This window comes from Pteropus vampyrus, unplaced genomic scaffold (genome assembly GCF_000151845.1).
Source record: "Pteropus vampyrus isolate Shadow unplaced genomic scaffold, Pvam_2.0 Scaffold157, whole genome shotgun sequence".
NCBI classification, from domain to species: domain Eukaryota; kingdom Metazoa; phylum Chordata; class Mammalia; order Chiroptera; family Pteropodidae; genus Pteropus; species Pteropus vampyrus.
Genome location: NW_011888938.1, coordinates 519,284 through 532,839, shown reverse-complemented (window position 1 = coordinate 532,839; position 13,556 = coordinate 519,284). Strand labels below are relative to the sequence as shown.

Sequence of the window (13,556 nt, the reverse complement as noted above, 5' to 3'; positions counted from 1 at the left end):
GCCCTCGTTTCGCTGCGGTCCGAGGGAGCGGCCCCCACAGAAGGCGCTCGCCCACCGGGGCTGCGGAGACGCTGGATGCGTGCGCGCCGGGTCGCCGCCCCGCCTGCCTTTCCCCGGGCTCCCGCGCCAGACTGCGCGCGCCCCGAGCCCGCGCGCGCCCCGCGGCACTGCGGCGGTTACCAGGACGCTGGCCCCGCACAGCCAATAGCGCCAGCCTGTCGGCGTGCTCTCCAAGGCCACCCAATGAGAGAACAAATCAATCATTTGAAACACCCAATGGACGGGGCACCGCAGCGCGAGCGGAGGGATTTTGATAGGGAAAGCGGCGGCCGAAGCCGACCAATAAACAATAAACGGCGTTGGGAAGGCGGGCGTGAGGCGGCGAGATAGACGGGGCTTTAGCCAATCAAACAAGGACGCTTGCCAGCCTCGTTCTGACTGCCCAATACGAGGCAGGCGGAGGCGGGCGCGGTGGCTATATAGGCGTTGGCGGAGCGTCGGTTGTAGCACTCTGCGCGCCCGCTCCTAGGTTCTCGCTCTCGTCTTTTCGCCCGCGCCGCCGCCGCCGCCGCCATGAGGGAGATCGTGCACCTGCAGGCCGGCCAGTGCGGCAACCAGATCGGCGCCAAGGTGGGTGGCGGGGTGGCGGGGACCCTGCGCGGGCTGGCCTGCCGGGCGGGGCGGGAGGGAAAGATGGCGGCGAGCGGGTGGCGGCCCCGCATTGCGGCCCCGCGCGGGGCCGGGGCGGGGGCGGCTGCGCGGGCCCCCGGGGACCGGACCGGCAGCGGGGGGGGGATGGGGGAGGGGAGGGCCGCGCCCGTCCGGGGCGGAGCCGGCTCCAGGCAACGCCGGCGTGACTCAGCCCCGGCCCGCCCGCGTCTCTCGCAGTTCTGGGAGGTGATCAGTGACGAGCATGGCATCGATCCTACCGGCACCTACCACGGGGACAGCGATCTGCAGCTGGAGCGGATCAACGTGTACTACAATGAGGCCACTGGTGAGACCCCGCGCTCCTTGCCCACCTCCCTCCTTCCGCGCCGCGGCCGCCCTTGCGCTGACTCCTTTCTGCTCCCTTAGGTGGCAAGTACGTGCCCCGCGCTGTGCTCGTGGACCTGGAGCCGGGCACCATGGACTCCGTGCGCTCGGGGCCCTTCGGGCAGATCTTCAGGCCAGACAACTTCGTTTTTGGTGAGCCGCGGGCACGGGGTTGGGTAGTGGTCTGTTAGTAAGGACGCCTCAAAGGTCAAGGGGCACCCAAGGTCACCGGCTTCAGAACCTCAGAGCCAAGGTCCTGATCCATTCTATCTAGAGCAGAAGCTGGGGCTCCTGGCAGGATACTCTCCTCCCCCTTGGAGTCACTCAATCCTTCCTCTAAAGCAGCTTTGGGAGGAAGGCCCAGCTGTCCGCCGGAGGGGAAGGAGCGAGCGAGCGGCAGATGTAATCTCCCTGACTGCAGCAGAGGCTCATCTGTCCTTGGGAGTTGGCAGGGGCTGCCCGTGGGAGGGGCTGGCTTATTGCTAAGCCGCATCAGCTCAACCCCTAATTTAATTTTTAACTAGGCAAGTTGCTAGTTGCTACCTTGTTTGAGATGTGTCTGTCTTGTCTGTGGGGTGAGCTGCGGATGTCGCTTCGCCCCGTTTGGCTTTTTTGGCTCAGTGGTCAGCGTTACCATGACCACACACACGTGTGACTAACGAGTGACTGGCTTCTTTTTTTCAGGTCAGAGTGGTGCTGGGAACAACTGGGCTAAGGGGCACTACACAGAAGGCGCGGAACTGGTGGACTCGGTGCTGGACGTCGTGAGAAAGGAGGCCGAGAGCTGCGACTGCCTGCAGGGCTTCCAGCTGACCCACTCCCTGGGTGGGGGGACTGGGTCTGGGATGGGCACCCTCCTCATCAGCAAGATCAGGGAGGAGTACCCCGACCGCATCATGAACACCTTCAGTGTGGTGCCCTCGCCCAAGGTGTCGGACACCGTGGTGGAGCCCTACAACGCCACCCTCTCCGTCCACCAGCTGGTGGAGAACACCGACGAGACCTACTGCATCGACAACGAGGCCCTCTACGACATCTGCTTCAGAACCCTCAAGTTGACCACACCCACTTATGGCGACCTGAACCACCTGGTGTCGGCCACCATGAGCGGCGTCACCACCTGCCTGCGCTTCCCGGGCCAGCTCAACGCCGACTTGCGCAAGCTGGCCGTGAACATGGTGCCCTTCCCACGCCTGCACTTCTTCATGCCCGGTTTCGCGCCGCTCACCAGCCGGGGCAGCCAGCAGTACCGCGCCCTGACGGTGCCCGAGCTCACTCAGCAGATGTTCGACGCCAAGAACATGATGGCCGCCTGTGACCCCCGCCACGGCCGCTACCTGACGGTGGCCGCCGTGTTCCGGGGCCGCATGTCCATGAAGGAGGTGGACGAGCAGATGCTGAACGTGCAGAACAAGAACAGCAGCTACTTCGTGGAGTGGATCCCCAACAACGTGAAGACGGCCGTGTGCGACATCCCGCCACGCGGGCTCAAGATGTCCGCCACCTTCATCGGCAACAGCACGGCTATCCAGGAGCTGTTCAAGCGCATCTCGGAGCAGTTCACGGCCATGTTCCGGCGCAAGGCCTTCCTGCACTGGTACACGGGCGAGGGCATGGACGAGATGGAGTTCACCGAGGCCGAGAGCAACATGAACGACCTGGTGTCCGAGTACCAGCAGTACCAGGACGCCACGGCCGAGGAGGAGGGCGAGTTCGAGGAGGAGGCGGAGGAGGAGGTGGCCTAGGGCTGTCTGGGACGGGAAGCGCGGAGGCCATGAGAACTCTTTATTCACTCCCAGCCTGTCCCGATAGCCAGTCTCGCTGTGTGCACCTGCTCTTCTCCCTGTCTCGACATCACAGCTGTACAGACATCACCATTAAAGCATTTTCATAGTGTCCGGTTTCTCCTCTGCAGTTCCTTCTGGTAGGCCTCACGGGTACTGTTCCCAAAGGTCAGTGCGAAGTTGTCCTGCATGGCTGCGGGGGCACAGCCGCAGCTGACTTCGCGTGCCCGCCCTGCGTGAGCGGCCGCTGGGGGGTTGGCACAGCTGCACGTACAGCTGTGGACCTGGGCTTCTAAGCAGCGTGGCACTGCCCTGGGCACCTGTCCCCAGAGGCAGCTGGTTTATCTGGCCCGTAGAGCTAGGGGTTTTTGTCCCCTTCCATCGTGGGGAAGCGGGGGCACCCTACCTCAAGGGGACCCCCAGGACATGCAGCTGGTCCTGTGCCAGCAGTGCAGCATGAGTAAGGGGCCCAGCACTTGCTCCTTTCTGCTGTGGGAGGTCCCTGTACTCACATGGTATGAAGCCCATGTAGAAGGGTACCAGGCCCCGGCTGTTGTAGATGGTGGTGCTGGGCCAGTGAGTGTGGGGCAGCCTCTCGCCCAGGGCACAGATGGGGTTTCTAAACAGGAACTGGAGAGACAGGTGCTGACATGTGCTGCTCCCACCAGGTGACTCGCAGCAAAACGTCTCAGGGTGGGGCAGGCATTCCCACAAGTAGCGCTCTGGGATGTCTGCCCTTCCCTGCGAAGCTTTCCAGCAGGGAGCACAGACCTGGTCTGAGGAACAGGGTTGGGGGTGGGGTGGGGTGGGGTGCAACCTCCCTGGGAAAGGGTTGGGCAGAGCCCCCCACGCAAACCATGCTGGGCAGCGTCGGTACCTGGTTCTTGTCGAACTCGTCCATGGCCTGTGTGACTCCATCGCGGTAATTCATCCCCATGACCCAGGCAAACCGGGGGATGAAGCCAGCATAGCCTGAGAGGAAGCGGTCAAGGTGCCACCCCAGGTCTCTGCCACCCACCTGCTCCCAGGGGTGTCCAGGAAGCTTGTCTGGGGTCTTTCCTCTCTAAATGGGCAGAACGTGTTGGGGCCAGAAGGGAGTGGGCGAGCAAGCACTCCTAGCCCCAGGGAAGCTGGGCCCCAGAAGAGAAGTGCCTGTGGGCAGCCTCCTCACCTGCTTTCACCCTCATCCTTCCCGGGCCCCTGGTGCCTTGGGGATATGGGTGTCCCAATCCCACCCCAGGCCCCCACCTGAGATGGCCTTGCGCTGGATCATGTTTGGGTGATCCAGCTGGGGCAGCCTGTGGAACCTGCTCACGTCTAGTGTCTCTTGCCAGTGGGCTGTGGGTGGGCGCTGGTCCCTCCTGCAGTGGTACAGCTGGGTAGGGAGGGGCAAGTCACCATTCCACCCCTTCCTGGGTCTGGCTGGTGGGGCTCAGCCCAGCGATCCCAATGTCTCTCTCACCTGATACTGTCCAGGGGCCTTGTGGACAGGCGTGCTCTTCCAGCCCTCCTCCCCGTATGCCAGCCGCAGGCCTGGGTGCCCGAAGCCCCTGGAGTCCCCCTTTCTGCCTGGCGGGCACGGGGGGTAGGGGTAGAAGGGCATGAAGCCTGCAGGCAGGGAGACCTGCTTGGATGTGTTCTCTACCCCTGGCAGCCCCTCAGCATCCACCTCCTGGGGGGAGAACTGGCCCAGGTTCTCAAAGTTTTTGTAGGGCTTCAGACCTGTAGGGACAAGGCAGCCATGAGTGACAGTGGGAGGGAGGTAGGGGCTGGGTGGTGAGTAGTGGGTGGCAACCCACCTGTGTAGTGGGGGATGTAGGGCTCTGTGAGGTCGCGGCAGGGAATCAGGGGTGGCTTGGACTCGCTGAAGTCCTCGATGAACTTGGGCTTGGTAAGGGGGGACAGCACGGAGCACGGGCTCTTGAGCACACTGGGGTCTGTGAGCAGCTGTGCCGTGGTGCGCCCGTAGGTCTTCCCAACCTGGTAGCGCAGCTGCGGATAGAAGCCTGCATAGCTGCAGAGGAAGGGCGCAGGCAGGGACGGTGGGCGAAGGCAGGACTCCTACCAGAGGGTGCAGGTCCAGCCTGCTAGCCCCAGGCCACGCACCTCACCTCTCCGCAGGATGAGGTGCAGCAGCAGCTGCCTCTGAGGCTTGAACAGGAGCACAGGCCAAGTGCTGGAACAGGCCTGGTCCTCGGAAGTGAGCTCCCCTGTCACCACTACCATCAGGCTGCCACCCCCCTCTCCCAGCTCTCCGACAACGGGGGGCTTAAAGATGATGGGGCAGAACTGCCCAGTGGAAACATTTTTAAGGATGGCGACAGGGCCCGAGACCCGAGACATCCATCATACATAAGCTGGCACCACTGGGAAGCCTTGGCAGGGATCTGGCTCGGACCTCCGCTACCCTGGACACTAGCAGCCCGCTGAGTGGGTCCAGGACTTAAGCAGCAGCAAGAGAGCAACTGGTAGGAAGCGATGGTCAAGCCGAGTGTCTGTCGTTTAGCCACGTGGGGAGCGGTGTGGACGTCATGCGAGGCCCCCGTGGGGCGGTGGGGTTCACAGCTGTGCAGCATCCTCCACCCCACCTTGTCCCCAGGACCGTTGTGAACTTAAACCTGGTGCCTCGCCACCTCCTCCCTCGTCCACGAGGCTGTGTGTGTGCACGTGCGCACCCTCCGTGCACGGCCCATTTTTATTTCATATGGGGGGCTACCTCGTAAAGCGGCCTGGCATCCGTCTTTAAAGTGTGCAACACTCTATGGAGTGAGCGTCCAGTGTTTTTTCCAGCAGCCTCCGCCAGGGGCTGGGCTGTCCCCAGTAGGTTTTCTGCTCTCGACATGATGCCTACCTGGCCCTCGACACCCTGCTCCAGCTCTCCAGCCCGAGGCCCCTCAGCCATGGGGCCTCGGCCCCCTCCCTGGAGACCAGCTCTGGCCTTGAGCTTCCAAGTCCCGGCCTCTCTCTCCCATCCCCCTCCACCACAGTCCCCATTGGGTCCTCTGCTCACCCAGGGATATAATGAGGCTCTGGCGTGAAGAGGTCGTGTTTCTGAGTAGTTGTCATCTTGCTTCAAGTCCGCCTTTGCTGGCTGCAGCCCCCCCTCATCGAGCTCCCTTCCTTGAGAGGGGCCCTGTTGCCTGGCAACCATTGTGAAGAGGCCCCATTGTTGGGCATCACCTGGGCCAGGCCCGTCCTTGACCCTGTGAGTGCTCCGGGTGGGACACTGAGGCCCAGACGGGCAACTGGCTGGGAGGTGTGACACTGAGGACTTCAGAGCTCAGAAAATCGAAACCGTTGCTGTAGCCGAGGCGGCCTTGCAGGGAAGTGGGGGGCAGGATTGAACCTGGACTTGTTACCCCTCGGAGGCCAGCAGACCCTCAGGGTGAGGCTAAGGGAGACTGCACCCACTCCAGGTCCCCTCTGCAGCCCACAGGCTGTGGAAGCTTCAGAGGAACCGTCAAAAGCCTCAGCAGGCCCTTCCCCTGGAGCTGGGCACTACTCTCCATTTTAAACAAATCCTGATTTTTTTTGGTAGGAAAGACTTCCTCACCATACAAAATATCATAAAGGAAAAGATTAGCAGGTTCAAGGACGTGGCAAAACACAGCATAAGCAATATGAAAAAATAGACTACGAAATGGGGACATTTTGCAACAAATATTACAAACAGATATGATATCAATCTAAAAACCTTACATGACAAAAAATATGAAAAATTACCACCCCAATAGAAAACTGCGTATATAATGTGAACATATTAAGGGGAAAACGTAGTCAATAAACACGGACAGAAGATTGAACCTTAATCAAATAAATGCTGATGATGGCACTTTCTGACCCTTGTCGCCAGCAGGATGATGGTGAGAAGAACCTCTGCTCTGGTAGGTGCTGTCTGGAAAAGCAACTTGCGGATACAGGTCAAGTCCATACAAGATGTTCTGTACTGTGACCCATCGCTTCCACTTATGGGACCCTCTCAGGAAATGACCGACATTTAGCTGAAGACATATGTGCAGTGTCCCCCGTCATGACATTTGCTAGAGAGGAACCAGAGCCAACCCAAATGTCGAATGAGGGCCATGTTAACAAAACGCTCCCAGAGAACATTCTGTAATGCGGAAGGGCCCCGGAGCACAGGCCCTGAGCCCCTCACCCTAGCAAAGCCTGCGTTTCCTCAAGCAAGTCTCTGTCCATCTGGAGTGCCTCCCAAGGCCAGGCTGTCAGTGCTGGGTGGGAAGGATCTGAACAGGGGCGGCTCAGCCAGGGAGGGGAGCACCAGGAGGCCCTGCCGGGTGGGCCCAGGTGGCTGCAGCTGGGGCTGGGGCTGGCGGGCGGGTCAGCTCCAGAGGGCATAGTGCGGGCCTGGGCTCAGAGGGGCTCCTGCTCACTTGGCTCATTGTTCTTTTGCACTTGGGCCCGGGCAGCCCCATCCATCTGTGACAACTGGCCTCTGTGCCCCCGAGCAGAAGAGAGGCTCCCACACCTCAGACCTGCCCAGGCCACCAGGCGCTTCAGAGCCAGGCCTGCCTCTGGGGTGGGCATGGTGCTCACAGATCCATCTGTGTTGCTTTGCTATTCTGAGGGCTGGGTTTCCAGCGGGGGGCGGGGGTCCTGCTCCTCCTGGGAGCCTCTCTGGACCTTCCACTGTATCCCACACTTCTTTCCAGCTGGCCCAGCACAGTTGGGTATCCCGTAGCGCACACTCTCTTTGCCCCCCTCTGTTGGGCGTCAGTCCTCCCAGATGCCCTGCTAGAATGGACCCCTGAAGTCCCAGCAAGGGGAGGTGTTGGGACAAGGAAAGGGAGGAAGGGGGAAAGGAGGCTAAGCCAGGAGTCACTGAGGCAGGCTAGGGGGTCCTGCGGGACAAGGTTGCCCAGGGTGACCCACCTGGCAGGTCAGGGGAGGGGCCCCTCTGGGGACCCCACTGCCCCAGGCCCTTCAGGGCTGGACAATGCCCCTCCCTTGGGAGTGCCAGCAACTAGGGGTGGGGGTGGGGTGGGGGCATGACTGGCCAGTGAGGTCACAGAGCCCTGCGGTGTCCTAGTGGAAGGCAGCCAGAGACCCTGATCATGAATTTTGACCAGAAGGCTGTGAAATTCCTGGCAAACTTTTACATCAATGGAGGCAAACACTGGACCCATGGCTCCCTGAGGCCGAAGTCGATTGTGCTTGCCCAGTAACCTTCTTGGGCGGTGGGCGGGTGGAGCGGGAAGCAGCCTGGATGGGGCGGCCAGCCGGCTGGGTATGTGTTGGCTCTCTGTCTCCCTTGCAGGCCCAAGACAGCTCTGATGTTGTCCGGCCCGGAGTCCACCTGGGACGAGATGTGGCCCCCAGCCACGCAGGAGTTCCCAGCACCCCTCAAGATGCACGTGAGCCCTCTCCAGGGCCCCTCGCAGATCTGCACCCGGAACCTGAAGGAGCTGTGTGAGTGGGGGTCCCTAGTCTGGTCTGGGGAGGTGGGACAGGGGCCGGAGGGGGCCTCCTGGGAGGATGCAGGCCCAGAGCTTGCTTCCCACCAGGGCTGGAGCGTCGGCCCCCCATTGTGACCGACCTGGACGTCCCAGGCCCCACCAAGTACGAGGTGCTGGAAGCTTCGGTGCGCGAATCATCCCCGCACCCCCACTTCAGTATCGGCCGCAAGCCCCCGACCCGCGGTGCGTGCTCCTCCCTGCGCGCACCCCCTTCCCCGCCCTGTCGCCCGCGTCCTGGGAGTGGGGCCGCGCCTCCAGCCTTCCCTCCCCAACGACGCTGCCCCCACTGCAGAGGGCGGTGGCCGCAGGGCATGGCAGACCGAGTGGTTACATAGTGAAAGCCCCTTTACACAGAAAGCCGACTTCAACCGCGAGCAACAGGTGGGGCGCTCGCCCAGTAAGTCCTGCGGGGACCGGGCCTGGAGGGACGGGGTGGGCGGGGTCCGCGAGGGAGGGGAGGGGCTAGGTGGGAACGAGTGGGCGGGGCCTTGGGAAGGGGGAGGGGCCGAGGTGGGGCCTTGAGGGACCCGGCGGGTCCTGCAGCAGCATCCTCCCCAACAGTGGCCATCGCCCGCCGACTACCGTCCACTCAGCGGGCCCGCCTTACCCGCCTTCAGCTTCGGGGGACGCTGCCCCGCCTCCAAGATAGAGGAGGCACGCGCGTGCCCTGGGCTGCGGGACTGGGGTGCAGGTCACCGTGCCCAACGCCTGCAGCAGGCCCGGGGCGGCGAGAAGCGCCCCAGCCCCAACACGTACAACATCCTTCCTGGGGGCCGTCTGCGGAGCCCGCGCCCGCCCGCCTTCTCCATGAACCGCTCGCCCGCGTTCGCCGCCTGGCTCAGCTCCTGTAAGGAGGCCTCGGGGTTGGGGGCGGGGGCCCCAGGGAGGTGGGAGCTGGGCAGCGGCTGGTGCCGAGGCCTGCACGGGGCTCCCCGCTTCTCCCTCTGCAGCCCGCAACCCCGGCCCAGCCGCCTATTACGTGGAGGATTGCTACAACTCGCGCTTCCCCTCAGCGCCCGGAGTGGTCATCCAGGGCGTGCGAAGACCCAAGCGCCATGACACAGGCCCCTTCTGCACGCTTTAGAGCCTGCTAGACACAGCCCAGCCGGTTATCACTCGGAACCCTGCCTCCCTGGGAGCTTTCCCAGGCCTCCCTCCTGAACTGGGTGCGCTCAGTCTGGCCTTCTGACTCCCTGGGCACCCCTGATCCACCCTCCTGGCCAGCTGACCCTTCTGTGAGCTGTGGATGAGGAGGGCCCAGCCCAAAGCACCCCCCACGCACACACCCATTTCTATATAGAAATGATGTTGATTCTTCCGAATTCTGTCGTGCCTGGCTGCCGTCCCTCGCCCCGTGAGCTGTCCCGCAGAGGTGGCTTGCTGCTGACCCGTCATTTCTGGCTTTCCCTGGCCAAGGGTCTCCCTTCACTTCCTCCTTAAGCACACTCTTGTCTAGGCTGGGTGGAGTGGCCTGGGATGGTATGGGAGAGGTCCCTCTGGGCAGTGCCACCCAGGGGACCAGGCCAGCTGCCAGTCTGCTCAAGGGTCAGGCTGTTCGCTGAGCTGAGGAACTGACTTTTGAGGTGGAGGTGGGGGCCAGAATACCGGAACGGCCCTCATGAGGTGAGGTCAGCCTGCAGGCCACCAGGGAGGGCCCAGAGGACAGTTCATCAGGGCCTGGACCCACCCTCAGCCCCAGCCCAGAGACCCATACACTCGCCCAGGCCCACGTGGGTGCAAGCCGAGCCACAGCCAACGGGCTCCCTGGCCTTCCCCAGTTAGGGCCCTGTCCTGCAGCTGCCTGGCCATTGACTGTCGGCCTACTGTCCTGCCCAGGGGTGGGCCCCAAGACCGTCTCCCTGCAGGGGCCTCCCTGCAGCTGCTGGTGGCTCCTGTCACGCCACCGATTCCTCCAGAGGTCCTCCTTGTGGCTCCCACCCTCCCCCCACCCAAGGCCTGGGCCAGACCCCTTCCTGTCTCCTCTGCCAGAGTTCAGCCCCTTCAAAAAGGCCCTGCAACAGCTGCTCCCATGGCGGTGGCATTTAACCTTCTGCAGGGGGGGGGGGGCAAGGTCCAGGGAGGCTGAGCACATCCCCCTATGACCTCTAGGGCTGAACCAGCCGAGAATCAGAGCAGTGGATTGCAGGTGGTCATCACTGAGCCCTGGGCTGCCTGGCTCAGCCAGTGAGCAACAGAGAGCTGTGGGCGCTCCCAGCACCCCTAGGGCTCAAGGCTGGAAGCAGGGAGGATGGGGCAGTCCCCTCCAGCTGGGCTGAGAGGCCTCCTGCAGGACGCCACAGAGCAATGGGCTTCAAGGATGAGCAGGCGTTTGCCAGGCAGCAAGAAGGGAATTTCTAGCAGAGCAAACCTTGGGAACCAAGACACGTGAAAAGGGAGAGGGTGTGACATTTGGTGTGGTGAGCTTGGGGACACTGGGCCGGTGTCATGGAATGCGAGCCGGAGATGTTGGAGAGGCTGCGGATACTGGATTGAGGGGCTTGCACACTTAGCAATAGGGAGACCACTGAGGGTGCAGAGCAGGCAGCGCCCACCAGCCATGTGAGCTTCTGGCACCACAAGTGACAAAGGACACCACAGAGGCAGGACTCGCATCCACAGCCTCGGCCTAAGCGCCTGCTGCCTTGGCTTAGCTGACGGGCCCTGCCGGCGAGGCTGGGGAGAGTTTGTCCCATGACAGTGGGGCAGGACTGTCACTCTTCAGTAAGTGCCCGGAGGTATGTCCATCGGAGATCTAGACCCAGTTTCCGCAGCAGCAGAGCAGCCGAGGAAGCCTCGTGGTGATGCCCAGTGCGGGGTCAGGAAGCCGGGGACGCAGGCGGCCATTGCGGGTCCAGGTGCGGCCCTGGTTCCAGGATCGGACGTCCCAAATAGCGAAGCTGGGTTCGGACAAACTGCCATCTTTCCTTGGCGGCCACAAGTCCTCTAAAGGCTGCAAGCTTTAGCCAGCGGGTGTCGTCTTCCTGGGGGGGCACCTGGCAGAAAGCTCATGGAGGCTCTGTGTTCGCAGCAGGCGGGTTCTCTGGGGAAGGGTGTGCCACCCGGGGCAGCCCTTGGGGTTGTGGAAATAACAGGGGCGGGAAAACCCGGACCTTTACCTTCTGGGTGAATTGTCACCCGCCCCCGAGACGGTCCCTTCGTGCAAGTTTCATCCAGTGCCGAGCCTGGTCTTCACCGACTAGCAAATGAACTAGCTGATACGACGCAGAAGACCCAGGTGGTGGGTTTGAATAACTATTAAACTCTTCAACAAAACTATGGCTCGCAAGTCAGCTTTAGTCCAGGAAACATATGGACTCTAGGTTTACTGGGATCCTCAGAGGGCTTAAGTTTGAACTCAGAGGAGATTGGAATCGGAGGCAAGGAAGCTGGTAGTGGAAGGTTAGACAGCATCAGAGGTTCGAGGAGCCTGAGGCTGCAGAGACGGAGCCTGAGACGTGAAGTGGAGGGGAGGGCGAGAGCATGGAGGCTCCTCAAAGCCATTTTTTTCTCTTTAGAAGTCCAATAGCCTCTGTTAATTCTAAAGCTTTATTTTGTAAACAGGCAACTTCAGATTCTTGGTGACATTTGAAAGCCTCAAAATACCACTCGAAATACGCATTCCATTCATCTTTGGCAATTTTAGTGCTATTATTGTCCAATTCAGTTTTAAAGTGAGTCTGGGAATCTCGAAGGTTCCCCGCAGTGGCCACTAATGTTCCGAATTACTTCTGGTGAAATCTGTCCATTTAGTTAAGCACCCACATGAAGAGTGGCCTCGGCTTTCAAGCATAAATTTGGCTGGAGTTCCTGGGGGCAGGGGCAGTCTTAAAATATTTATATAACTGAGATCTCTCTTCAGAGACTTTTCCGTAGAGCAAGGGCCCAAAGCAATTGACAAGTATTCCAGCATCCTTCAGGTCATATAGCAGCCAGTCTCACTCTGGGACAGCCTGATCACAGAGGGGTCAGGCCAAAGGCTAAAAAAGCCAGTTCTGGGAGACAGCCTGCTCGAGAAAGAGCCTGGCCAACGGCTGAATGACACCTTCAATGAGACAATCCAGTCTAGAGCCCAACGGAAGGTCAGCCAGATTCAGTAGCAACAGTCCCTATTCCAAAAAGAATCGGCCAAAGGCTAGCCAGGCTCAAGAAACAGCCCAGTCGCCAAGGAAACAGGCTGACACGTCAAATCCCACCACAGGCAGGCAACAGACAGATAAGGCCTTTCAAGAAGAAAACCGCTAAGCCGTTCCCGACTAAGGCCTAGAGAGTCTCAGGACACCAGAGCGGTGGAAGCCGGATTGCAGGAGACCCACCCTAAGCGTCGGAGCCCAAGCGGCTCTGTGCGGCCCCAGCACCTGGCTGCTCACCTGCTCTGACGCTCTCCGGGCATTTTTCGTCTGGATCCTGGACGAGCCCCTACAGTGTCGACTGTAAAACGGAACCCACTAGGTTCCCCTTCACCAAAAAAGAGTTTATTCCCCAAAATGAAAGGACCGAAATTTACACAACGACCAATGAGCGCACCGAACGCACAAAGATGGAGGAAGAACTTAGAGACCAAGGGAGGTTAGGGGGCGGGCTGGCCGGCCACAGAGCTCTGATGGAAGCTTAGAGACCTTTCTGCCGGCTCTCCGATGACGTGATGCCAGAGCTCCTCCCACAGGCCTCTGGATTTTCTCTAGGTTAAGGCCTCTCATAGATGTCATCACTTCTCAACGTCAGAAAGCTGCTGTGAGGTCAGCAACAGGATATTTCACGGTTATAAAAATAAAATGCACTCGACTTAAATATCAGTTCTGAAATTCTTAAAGCCGGCTTTCCCCCTCCCGCTCTCTCCCTCGTGCCCCTTCCCGCGGTGCCCTGCACACCCCGCCTCGGACCCCGCCATGGGTTCCTCTGCGCCGGGAGGGGACAAGGCGGGAGGCGGGACGGAGCTAGCGGCCTGGGCTGGAAGCGAGACGCGGCGGGACCCGGCCGGTGGGCGGGGACTACGGGCGGGGCGGGGCCGAGGGCGGGGTCTCGCTGTCTGTCCGCACTTCATCAGGACGTTGCTCTTCTGCGCAGCCGCTCAGCCTGGAGCACGCCGCTCCCAGGAACCTTTGCGCGGCGGCGGCGTTTCCGGGGGGGCGTGTTGGCGGGCGGACCGAGTTGTGCGGGGCGGAAGTGGGCGGCCGCCGTCGGAGGGAAGCCGCGCTTTGCGCGGGACCTGGCCGAACTGGACGGAGCCGGGGAGAGAAGTTCTGGCGGCCCCCGCGGCCCGGGC

At 61.4% G+C, this 13,556-nt stretch overlaps 3 protein-coding genes across 3 annotated transcripts; 2 read left to right on the top strand and 1 right to left on the bottom strand.

Moving 5' to 3' along the window:
• The first annotated feature begins 472 nt into the window (after window positions 1-472).
• On the top strand, window positions 473-2,931 carry TUBB4B (tubulin beta 4B class IVb). Its single transcript, XM_011369889.2, has 4 exons — window positions 473-630; window positions 889-997; window positions 1,078-1,188; window positions 1,720-2,931. Exons 1-4 carry the CDS (start codon window positions 574-576, stop codon window positions 2,778-2,780), a joined length of 1,338 nt encoding a protein of 445 aa, XP_011368191.1. The 5' UTR covers window positions 473-573; the 3' UTR covers window positions 2,781-2,931.
• FAM166A (family with sequence similarity 166 member A) lies at window positions 2,829-6,214 on the bottom strand. Its single transcript, XM_011369890.2, has 7 exons — window positions 5,830-6,214; window positions 4,619-4,833; window positions 4,282-4,541; window positions 4,068-4,194; window positions 3,697-3,791; window positions 3,332-3,449; window positions 2,829-3,012 (listed from the first exon to the last, which is right to left on the bottom strand). Exons 1-7 carry the CDS (start codon window positions 5,883-5,885, stop codon window positions 2,924-2,926), a joined length of 960 nt encoding a protein of 319 aa, XP_011368192.1. The 5' UTR covers window positions 5,886-6,214; the 3' UTR covers window positions 2,829-2,923.
• A 1,677-nt stretch (window positions 6,215-7,891) lies between these two features.
• Window positions 7,892-9,641, top strand: STPG3 (sperm-tail PG-rich repeat containing 3). Its single transcript, XM_011369950.2, has 6 exons — window positions 7,892-7,998; window positions 8,095-8,246; window positions 8,342-8,476; window positions 8,586-8,674; window positions 8,855-9,140; window positions 9,244-9,641. Exons 1-6 carry the CDS (start codon window positions 7,892-7,894, stop codon window positions 9,375-9,377), a joined length of 903 nt encoding a protein of 300 aa, XP_011368252.1. The 3' UTR covers window positions 9,378-9,641.
• The last annotated feature ends 3,915 nt before the right edge of the window (window positions 9,642-13,556 follow it).